Source organism: Lipotes vexillifer, unplaced genomic scaffold, assembly GCF_000442215.2.
Source record: "Lipotes vexillifer unplaced genomic scaffold, Lipotes_vexillifer_v1.1 scaffold988, whole genome shotgun sequence".
Classification (NCBI taxonomy): domain Eukaryota; kingdom Metazoa; phylum Chordata; class Mammalia; order Artiodactyla; family Lipotidae; genus Lipotes; species Lipotes vexillifer.
The window spans coordinates 1,781,505-1,792,803 of record NW_006797916.1 but is presented as its reverse complement, the minus strand read 5'-3'; the positions used below and the strand labels follow the sequence as shown (position 1 = coordinate 1,792,803).

The 11,299-nt window shown below is 54.3% G+C and overlaps 1 protein-coding gene across 1 annotated transcript in view; it reads right to left on the bottom strand.

Annotated features, from left to right (window-relative positions):
- Nucleotides 1-11,299, bottom strand: part of SNED1 (sushi, nidogen and EGF like domains 1) — an 89,750-nt gene that overhangs the window by 39,687 nt on the left and 38,764 nt on the right. Inside the window, exons 5-9 of the mRNA XM_007469967.1 lie at nucleotides 10,552-10,714; nucleotides 8,469-8,594; nucleotides 8,107-8,220; nucleotides 6,105-6,218; nucleotides 5,900-6,013 (exon numbers count right to left, since the gene is read on the bottom strand). Coding sequence (XP_007470029.1) covers nucleotides 5,900-6,013; nucleotides 6,105-6,218; nucleotides 8,107-8,220; nucleotides 8,469-8,594; nucleotides 10,552-10,714 — 631 coding nt within the window. The remainder of the gene's footprint in view (nucleotides 1-5,899; nucleotides 6,014-6,104; nucleotides 6,219-8,106; nucleotides 8,221-8,468; nucleotides 8,595-10,551; nucleotides 10,715-11,299) is intronic.

Sequence of the window (11,299 nt, the reverse complement as noted above, 5' to 3'; positions counted from 1 at the left end):
AAAAAAAAAAAAAAAAAAAAAAAAAAAAATAGGTGAGAGTTCCCATTGTTCTGTACCCTCACCAGGTCAGTGTCTTTTATTTTAGCAATTATCATAGGCTTGCAGTGGCATCTCATTGTGGCTTTAATTTGCGTTTCACCAGTGGTTAATGACAACAACAGATCTGTTCATCTGTTTATTTGCCTTCTGTGTATCCTTTTTGGTTAAGTGTCCCAGTCTTTTTTTTTTTTAATTTTTTTATTTACTTATTTATTTATTTAGGCTGCCCCGGGTCTTAGTTGAGGCATGCAGGATCTTTAGTTGTGGCATGTGGACTTCTTAGTTGCGGCATGCATGTGGGATCTAGTTCCCCGACCAGGGATCGAACCCGGGCCCCCTGCATTGGGAGCACGGAGTCCTAACCACCGCACCACCTGGCAAGTCCCTCTCCCAGTCTTTAGCTTGTCTCTTCATTCTCTTAATCATGTCTTTCACAGAGGAAAAGTTTTCAGTTTTGATGAAGTCCAATTTATCTATCTTGTTTTTGATAGAGCACGCTTTTGCGGTCTTGTCTCAGCACTCTTTGCTTAACCGTGAGTCACAAAGATTTTTCTATCTAAAAATCTTTAATAGTTTTCTTCTAAAAACATTATAGTTTTCTGTTCAGGTCTATGATTCAGTTTGAGTTAATCTTTGTATAGGCTGAAGTTCATTTTCTGCATAAGGACGTCTAATTGTTCCAACACCGTTTGTTGAAAAGATCATCCCTTTTCTGCTGAATCTCTCTTATACCTTTTCAAAAAATAATACCCATATTTGTGTGGGTCTGTTTCTGGATCCTCTTTCCTGTTCTGTTGATTGGTGTGTCAGTCCCTTTGCCAATACCACATAATCTTGATCACTGTAGCTTTATAATAAGTCTTAATACCGGGTAGTGTGATTCCTTAAAATGTATTCTTCTTTTTCGAAATTGTTTTGGCTATCTTAATTCCTTTGCCTTTCCATATAAATTATAGAATCAGCTTGTGTGCAGCTACCAAAAACCCTGCTGAGATTTTGATTGGAATCATGTTAAATCTACAGGTCAGTCTGGGGAGAGCTGACATATTTGCTACGTTAAGTCTTCTAATCCATGAACATGGTGTCTCTCTATGTACTGAGAGCTTCTTTGATTTCTTTCATCAGCATTTTGTAGTTTTCAGTATTTAATTCCTGAAAATTCTTTATTACATTTATACCTAAGTCTTTCAATAAATGGTATCATTTTTAATTTTTTTATCCATCATTTTATTGTTTAAAAATTAACTGTAAATGTAATACATATGAACGATTGCAAAAAAAATTATAAAACAATTCAAGCAAAATATAATCAATACTCCCCAGGGAGAATGGGGGCACTCACTTTGCCACAGCCTTTCCAATTCCAGAGTCCATCAACTATCAAAATTTTTACCAATCTAATGGGCAAAACCTGAAATTAGATTTTTTTAAAATTTGTAGTTTCTTGATTAGTGAGACTGAGCTTCTTTTCACTTGTTTATGGTGTTTGTTTCTCTCTGTGTGACTTTCCTGCTTACATTCTTTGCCATTGTTTCCGCTGAGCTGTTTGTCTTTTGCTTATCAGATTACACACGCCCAACTTGAGGGAGCCCAGGAGCTCAGAAAGAACATGATGGGGCTGCCGCCCCAGACCCCCTCCACGCCCTCCGCAGCACATCTCGTCCTCTGGCATGAAATCTGGGCTTAGTGGCCCCACTCTGCTACTTACTTCCTGTGACCGCACTCCTGTCTGGGGTCACGAGGCTGGAGGACAGAGAAAGGGAAATCCAGCAGGAGTTTGCCCACACTTGTGAAGCCCAGAATCCCCCCCCCCCCCCCCCAGAGTCCCAGGAGCGGAAGGCTCCGCCCACTGCTGCCTCTGTGGGTCCTGCTTCTCTGTCAGCGCTGATGCCGACTTCTGGTTTCGGGGTTGCTCTGAGGCCAGGCGGCGGGGTCGGGGGGTCACCAGAGGAAAATAATGAGGACTCGCCCCTGAGCTTCTCCCCACCCCGCCCGCTGCTACGTCAGGGTCCTCAGAGCCGCTCCCAGCACTCAGTGTGAGCCCCATCCCACTACTTTAAAATGAGCTGTGTCTTCCTATTGGCAGCAGGTTTCTTGTAGAAAGTATATGGTTGGGTCTTGCTTTTCAATTCGATTTGACAATCTCTGTCTTTTTAACCATTTTTACATTTAAATGTAATTTTTGCCAACATGACTGGGTTAAACCCATCGCCTGCTATTGTTTCTTATTTGTCCCACTTCTTTGTTCCTTTTTCGTCTTTTTTTTTTTTTTTTTTTTTTTCTGGGTGAACAAAACATTTGTTTATGTGAAATCGTAAGGTGAGAAAGCATATGTAAAATTTCATAAATGCCACTAAAAATTTATTTAAACTTTAACTACTAGGCTTCATTTATTCTTAAAGATATAAAGTTGTGTTTTCATTTTGAGTTAGAAAAATATATTCCTTTTTCTTCTCAATGACTGTAGATTTTTCAAAATTTCCTGCACACTTTTATTTTTCTTTATTAACTAGAGGTAGCTAGTAATATAACTCATTTGCTCAGTTAACATTACATATTTATTTAAGGATTAAATCCTCTGAATTCTGAATTCCTTCCCACTGCTAAAATCTGGTATTTTGTAATTGTACCTTTGAATATTCAATGGTAGTTACAGCCAGCGTTCCTTATCTTCATTTTTCTTCTTTTCATACCGTCTGTATTGAGTATTTTTAGGATTCCATTTCATCTCCATGATCGGTTTATTGGCTATAACTCATTATTATTATTTTTTTACTTGCTGCTCTAGGGTTTACAATGTATACCTTTAACTTACCACAGTCGACCTTCAAACAGTATTATACCACTTTGTATATAATGTCAGGACCTTACGATATTATACTTCCATTTCTCCCTTTCTATCCCTTATGCCAGAAGTTGATAAACAAAGGCTCAAAGACCAAATCTTGCCTGCCACCCATTTAAAAAAATAAAGTATCATTGGAACATGGCCATGCCCATTCACTTATGCACAGTCTGTGGCTCACTGCTTTTGCCTTACATTGGTAGAGCTGAATAGCTGTGACCACATGGCTCATAAAGCCAAAAAAAATATTGCTATCTGGCCCTTTAAAAGCCTGCACAGGCTGCTTTAAGCTATTGGTGTCATACATTTTGTTTCTATGTATATTGTAAACCCTAAATATGTTGCTATTTCTTTGTTTTAAAAACATCTTTAAAAAGATTAACAAGTAAGAAGAAAAGTCTTTTGTTTTTACCCATACATTTACCATTTCTAGAACTCTTCATTCCTTTGTGTAGATCCAGATTTTCATCAGGGACCATTTTTCTTCTGTCGAAAAGACATTTCTTGTAATGCATATATGCTGGTGATGAATTCTCTGTTTTTGCTGTCTGAAAAATCTTTATTTCACCTGAATTTTTGAAAGAGTTTTGCTGGGTATATAGCACTAGGTTGACAGCTTATTTCTTCCATGCTTTAGGGGTGTCGTCCCAGTGTCTTCCGACCTGCGTTGTCTCTGATGAGGCTGTTGTCATTCTTGTTTCTCTGTGCAGTCTGACTTCTCTCTCTGGCTACTTTTAAGATTTTTCTCTGTCACTGGTTTTCAGCAATTTGATTATGATGTGGCTTCATGGTTTTCTTGGATGTTTGGTTTTCATTTTCATCAGACTTAGAAAATGTTTGGCTGTTGTTTCTTCACATACTTTCTCTGCACCCCTTCGGCCCCCTCCCTCATTTCCGGCACTCCCAGTACACACCTGCCAGACTGCATGGTGCCTGTGCACAGGCCCCTGAGGAGGTGCTGTCCTTTCATCTTATTCTCTCTGGGCCGCATGTTGAATCGCTTCCATTTCTCTCTTCAAGGTCATTGATCTTTCCTTCTGTGGTGTCTTAACCTGCTGTTAACACCATCCAGTGTATTTTTAAAATTCAGATATTATATTTTTCGTCTCTAGAAGCTTCTTTGTATATATCTCCTACTTCTCATTGTGTCTTTTTCCCTCAACAGTCTTGAACACATGGTGCGTGTTCCTGATGGACAACTGAACGTTGGTACTTGCTGACTCTGTCAGCTCTGGCCACTGTTTCTGTTGATCTCTTTGACTCCTGGCTGTGGGTCCTGTACTCTCAATCCTTTGTGCGCCTATAGTAACTTTGGTTGGGTATTTTGGGGTTCTGGACTCTGTTATTATTCCTTTAAAGGGTGGAGGATTTTATTCTGGCATAGAGTGAAATTACTTGGGCTCACTTTGATCCTTTCGAACTTTCTTTTAAGATTTCTTGGGGCAGATCAGATTAGCCGTTAGCTTAGCATTTACTTATCCCTATCACTTATCACTACTAAGGTGATACCACTGGGGACTCTACTCAGCATTGGCTCTGGCTGCGAGGAGCTCACTCCACTCCCGCTGGTGGGGAGGAGGAGGGTCTGAGTTCCAGGAATTGTCTGACTCACCACCCCAGCATTGTCTGACTTCCCCAGCCCAGCAGATTTCACCCGACCCACATTCAAGGGGTCCCCCTGCAGATCTCCAGAGCCGATCTCGTGCTCTCTCCCCTTACCCCCTTCCCCTCTCAGTAGCTCTGTCCTTGCTGGTATTATCCCCCCAAATTCCACCCACTGAATTTGAATCTCTGTCTCCTTGACCCAGAGACTGAGAGGAACTGCTGGAGTCTGGATCCCTCCCCGGCCCCGCCCCGGCATGGCAGCCTGGAAACGGCTCTGAGGCAGCCTTGGGGCAATTGTAGGGCTCACCCCATTTCATTCCCTTCTCTCAGGGATGACAGCCCTCTACTTTCTGTTGTCCAATGGCTGAAAACAGTTGTTTCATATATTTTGTCTGGTTTTCTCATTGTTGGCAGTGAGAGGGAAGTTCCCGGGGCAGTTAATCCTTGTTGGCCACGAGCAGAAGGCGAGATACTCTTTTTTTATAAAATCTCCAACTTTTGGCCACAGCTTCCTGCTGTGTGTGTAACGTGGCTAATGAGCTTGTATTGGGGTAGACAAGTCAGCTGTTTCTTATTGTTTGCTTTCATTTGCATTATTCTTTGTACAAAACATGGTTTCTTTGCAAAATCTTTTGAAATCACTTATCTGTTTTCTGACGTGAGTTTAGTTAAATACGCTGATACTTAAATCACAATCTAGGTAATCGTGTGACACATCACGATGATTTCAGGCAACAGGTAAGGTTGCCACCCTCTTGCCCTCTGCACTGTGAAGCCTCACCATCGCCTCAGGACACAGCCCGCCCTGCGTGTGGCCATCCGACCAAAGACCAACGGAGGGCATAGCGTCCATCCGCCTCTTACTCATGGGTAGAACCTAATTTCCTTCTTAGGTTTTGAGACTCGAAGCAAATCCGATGAGTTTGTCTTGAGCGCCCCCACCCCCACCCCGGCTCGGGGACCAAAGCCGTGGGAGGTAAGGCGATGTCAGGTGCTAAAGCCCCGAATTTACTCTGTGGGTCTTTTAACTGACCTACCGAGTCCTAACCAGCATTTAAAACAGTATGCAATAGAACAGAAGCTAGCAGGCTCCATCACTTGTAGGAGAGATCAGCTTTCTTTCCGACGCCCACTGCTTGTTCCCTAGCAAGGCGAGGGGTCTGGGGTAGGAAGGAGGGACATTAAACAGCCAAGAATCTATCTCCTGAGTGGGGAGAGGGACCTTGGGAGTGTGCTCATCCATACCTGCATTTTCCAGATGGAGACCAGGCCCAGAGAGGGGAACAGATTCACTCAGCCTTACCCAGCATGTGGAGAGCAGAGCTCAGACCAGACCTCCCCACCCCCGAGAGGGAAAGGGGGCAGCTGACTGCTGTCACCGGTGGGGGGCTTCCGGCACGTGGCCGTTACCTGTCTCGCAGCGAGGTCCCTCGAAGGGCTCTGAACAAAGGCAGGTGAAATTCCCCAGCAGGTCGACACACGACCCTCCGTTCAGGCAGGGGTCAGAGCCGCACTCGTCCACATCTGGGGGCAGCAGAGGTGGGTGCTCGGCTCTGTGCCAGCCTTTGAGCACCTGGCACCCTGCACCCCTGCTCCCACCCGAGGGCACACTCACCCGTCTCGCAGGCTGCACCCGTGTAGCCGGCTGCGCACACGCACACCGCAGAGCCGCCCTCCACCTGGCACCAGCCGCCGTTCTCACACTCTTTGGCATCGCATGGAGACTGTGCTACAAGCACAAAGGGGTGGAAGGCCATTGGATCCCCAGCTGTGGTGGCCCCAGGGGCTCCCACTGAGCCCCACAGCTGACATCTCGGGCTGCAGCACGGGTGGATCTGGCCGTCTCTGGAGGGCATCGGGCCCTGGGGGACCAGGGCAGTCCCAACCCACCGGCACTGAAAGCTTGTCTGAATGGGGTTTATTTCAGCAGACCTGGGGAGGAGGGAGGGTGTGCCTGTGCCTGGCGGGGGACGTGGGGGTGAATGGGACCCAGCTCCCACCCTCCTGGGCAGTGCCTCTGCTAAGATGACTGTGACAGAGCTGTCATCACAGGACAGGGCTCTGGGGCTGAGAGATTCCTCCCAGCTGGGCTGGGGGCACGGCCTGTGACGGAGCCCTGAGGGGGCACAGGAGGGGCCTGAGTGGTCCGGGGCTGAGGGTCCAAGGTGGGCGAGGCGACACTTCTTGCTGCAAGGACAGCCCTGCAAAGGCCCTCGGCCCCCAGTCAGGTGGAAGTGAGCAGGTGGGACCCGCCTTTGTCGGCGCTCTGGCCTGCCCCTCACCCAGGATGCTGGCCTCACCTGGTGGCTGCTGGCAGCAGGTGGGGGGACACTGCCTTCCCCAAGCCTGTCCTGCTGACAGCTCATTCCAAAAAGGACTCAATACAGGAACCAGACAGGATCCCCAGGGCGGGTGACCCACCCTGGAGTCAGGGTGGGGGGCAGTGGGAGGAAGGAGGCCTGAACCCTGGGAGGTGTGGAGGTGCTTTGGTGGCTGACGGCACACGGTGACCCCCGTCTCTGGGACCCTGAGTCCACCAGAGGGCAGGGCTGGGCACGGGTGGGGGAGGGGAGACTCAGGCCGAGCGCTACCCACGTCCCTGCTGGACTCTGCCCAGCATCCCTGCTGCCATGGGCTCTGGGGGCCGAGGTGGGTCCTGAGACCAGAGAGCCTCATGGGGGACTGGGGGCTGGTACCCATGGGTGTTGCCGTGGTGGCCATGAGGAGGCCAAGGCTCAGGGCTCCTGGCTCTGGCCCCAAGCCCTCCCAGGTTCCCACCTGGCCCGGACATGTGTATACACACCAGAGTTAAGGACTTTAAAACATTCCCTGTGGCCATAAGTCTCCATTAGAAATGGTTTTTCTAGATTGAGACATTGGTGCGGTGGTTACTTGTACACACTCGATTTAACTACGTGTTACACGTTTTTCTAAATAACAGTTACACATCAGTAAGCGTATGTAGGGGACAGTGTGTCTGGCTGAGCCGGATGGGGATCAAGGGTCATCGTGCTTTGATTTTAAGGGGCTCCATTTGTTGGGGTCCCCTAGAGGCTTCCCACAGTGACACGGGGGTGGGAGTGGGGCGTCCACCTTCCTTTACCAGGTGGGTGAAGGGCCTAGGGTGAGGGGGCCCCAGAGAGGTGCTGCATGAAAGGCAGGGAGTAGAGGCCTGATCAGAAATCACCGCTTCCAAAGAGCCGTGCTCAGAAGCGGGCTGGCGGACGGGCGTGCGGGCTGCAGTTTGGAAGCAACAAGGGGGTCTTGAGAAAGGCCCGTAAGGCCCCCGGGATGGAGAGAAACAGCCTGCACTCCTGCAGGGAGCAGCTGGGGTTCAGGGTTTCAGGGGTGCAGGCCTACGGTGAGACGCGTCCGGAACCAGGCCCTGCCCTGTCCCAAGGCCTCACCCTTGGCTGTGTGCTGTGGTCAGCGCTCCTGTCACGCCCACGGGGCGGGGCCTCTCCTCTGGAGTCTGGGCTCCTGCACCCCCTGCCCCCGGGCCTCCCTGGGGCCGGGCCCCCTGTGGCACGCTGACCTGATGCCCCCACCAGGCTAGCCACCACTCCCTGGTCGGGCAGGACCATCCCCGCGGCCCTGCAGCGCCTGGTTCCTCTCACCTGTCTCACAGGTGGGTCCCCCGAAGCCGGCCGGGCACTGGCACATGAAGCTGTTGACGCCGTGCGTGCAGGTCCCGCCGTTCTGACACGGGTGGGAAGCACACTCGTTCACATCTGGAAAACGGGGCAGCCGGGGACTCAGTGGAGGCGCCGCTGGGGAGGACCTGCCGTGGCCCGGGGCGGCGCGGCTGCAGAGCCCGCCCACGTGCTCACCATCACGGAGCCGCTGTGTCTGACTCCCCCGGCGGTGCCTCCCGGACGCCACCCACACCACGGGGACAGAGGCCAGAGGCCTCGGGCTCTTGGGGCCGTTGGCTGTGCTGCCGGGTTCCTCCAGGTGGGCGGTCCCAGTAGAAACTCACCCAGGTGGCACCTCCTCCCCGTGAAGCCTGAGAGGCAGGAGCAGGTGTAGGAGGGGTTGCCCGTGACGCAGTCGTCGATGCACTTGCCGCCGTTGAGGCAGGGGCGCAGGGTCAGGCACACGGAGGCTGCAGACACAGGGAGGGTAGGGCCGTCAGCCTGGCCCGGGGGCCCCTCTCGGGGGAGGCGCTGCAAGGTCCGCTGCTGCTGGGTCTCCGTTACCTCGCGGACAGGCCTCCCACAGGGCTCAGCTCATGGGCCCACCCTCCACAGAGACAAGGCCACCGAAACCCGCCATGAATGAGCACACCTGGGCAGGTGTGGGAGCATCCCAGGGTTTCAGACCGAGGGCCCCGGAAGAGCTGGCTGGTGTCCAGGAGGGAGGGAGAGAGGGGCACTCCGGAAGGGCCCTCGGGCCCCGAGCACCACCAAGGCTGTGGGTGCCTTTGAGGACCGTCCCTGCCCCCACCGGTCCACTCACCGAGCCACACCGGCACTCAGGCCGCGTAGTCCGGCTGCCCTGCAGCGGGTGGCGGCTGACTGCCTGAGCCTGTGTCAGGACCAGCCCTTCTCAGAAGGTAGACTGCCAGGTGTGGGCGCCCCGCCCCTCAGGTGTGAACCCACCCTCCCTCCCCGGTGCCTCCAGACTGACGCGCACGGGCTCCACCTCCTAGGCTTGCAGCGTGGGGCGGGGACACGAGGGGGCCGGTCCCCCTGAAACCCCACGGGACTGTGCCCCTCAGGACCTCCGTGCGCGAGAGCTTTGAGGGCCCAGCAGGGCCTCCTCCGTCTGCTCCCCGCAGAGGCCTGGGGCGGGAGAGAAGCACCACCACATGGGAACGGCGTCCCCAGGGGACTGACTGGACCCTCCTCTGAGGACCCCAGTCCGCAGGCTCACAGCCGGCAGCCTCTGTGGGGAGCATGGACCTACCCACACCTGCACGCACACCTGCACCCATAATCTACCCCTCAACCACAACCCAAGTCCCCGGCCGCTGGCAAGCGCCAGGCCTCCCTGCTGCCCACGCAAAGGTGTGGCGACTGAGCAGTGTCCCTGTGCCCCGAACCACCGTGGCTCTGAGCCCGGGCGGGTGTTGCCACTCTGGGGGAGGGGGGCGAAATCAGTGGCCCCTGGGCTCCTGGCCCTGTGGGCCGCCCCCTCGTTCACACTGGTGAGTGGGTGGGCTCAGGGTCCCCGGGCCTCTCTCACCAGGGCCCATATCCAGTCCTCGGCGCGGTACACACCTGCCCTCCCCGGCCACCGCCCCGCCCCGGGGTGCACGCCTACTCCCCTGGCAGGTCTGGGTGGGCTGCCTTGCGCTGGGTTCATCCCTGGGACACTGTTCAGGAGAAGCAGCCCCTCTCGGTGGCCTTGGTCCCCATGGGGGTGGGAGGCGATCTCCGGGGGACGTCCCAGCACCGGCCTCACTGGCTCCAGGCTTGGCCGGGGGAGTGTTGCGGCTGAACCCGTCACTTGACACCCTCCCCCCTCCGTTTATAAGCAGGGGTTTCAGGAGGGTCTGTGACCCAGAGCCACACAGCAGGAGAGCCGGGAGCACATCCTTCTGTGGCCAGTCCCGCTGTTTCCACAGGCCTGGCGCTCGCCCCCGGGGTGGACCCTGCTCCCGTCTGCTCTGTGTTCTGTGCCTGAAGGACCCCGAGCGTCAGGGAGCTCCCTCCTGTCAGGTTAGATGTCCAGGTTGTCACACAAGCACGAAGTCCCACCAAGAAGCAAGGCAGCAAAATGGGTGGAAAGAGGGCCTGCCTCCCAGGTGGTCCTGAGGACGCGGGAGGCCACGCAGGGATGCCCAGGATTCCCTGGGTGGGGATATGACCCCAGCTCCCCCCCCTTTACACCCCTTCGCACTTCAAACCGTGGTCTCCAGCAAACCCCTTCCCCTCAGCAGAGGCAGGAAGGCGTCCCAGGGGGAGACTGAGGCTCAGGGGTGAGCCCGGGGGAGAGGAGCCGAGGTGGGCGGGGCCGTGCGCCCCCAAGAGGCCCGGGGCTCCCCCTCCGCCCCCCACCACCCCGCCTCCCTAATCCATGCCCCTCCGCCACCCCAGCGACTCTCTCTGTCCTCTTACTTGTATGGCCGCAGCCCCCCACGCGCACCTGGGCATCATCGATTCTGAACGCCCAGCGCCCGGGCACGCCCACGTTGGTGGTGGTCTCCACCTCCGCCATGTCCGCTGTGCGTGAGCCGGGGATGCTGAAGTAACGCCGCCCATCGCCCGCATTGAAGCCGGCCTGGGGGTGGGGGGGAGAGTGGGGGCAGGGGCGGGCTGGGTCCGCAGGTCTCCCCAGCGTTCCTGAGACCCACCTCCCGTGGGGGCGGCCTCGTGAGCTGCGGAGCGCTGAAGATTCGGGGGCATCCTCACCGTCCCGCCGTGCTGTCCCCGCCTCCCAGCCACGCCCCACCCTAACCAGCAGCTCCTCCAGCTGCTGACCTGGTTGGGCCCTGGCAGCCCTCCCCCCACCCCTTCCCGCCCACTCCTGGGCTCCTGGGCTCCTGGGCCTCCCCTAGGACCCAGGGCCAGTGTGACCTCAGGAGAAAGCAGGGAGCCTGGAGCGCGGGGAGGGGCACTCCCAGGCCCTGGGGGCTCGCGCTTGACCACCCTCCGCACCTGGGATTTTCTGCTGGCCACTGTCCCTCAGGCCACGGGCCAGGCCACCCCAGGCCACAGCGCACACAGAACTCTGTCCCAGCTGCAGCTGGCCCTGTAGGGCCGGCCGTGTGGGTCAGGACAAAGGTGCTTTGGCCTGAGAATGTTTCTGTGGTTCTGGGCTGGGAGAGGCCTGTGCACAGCACTGGGCTGGGGGGCGGGGGGGGGG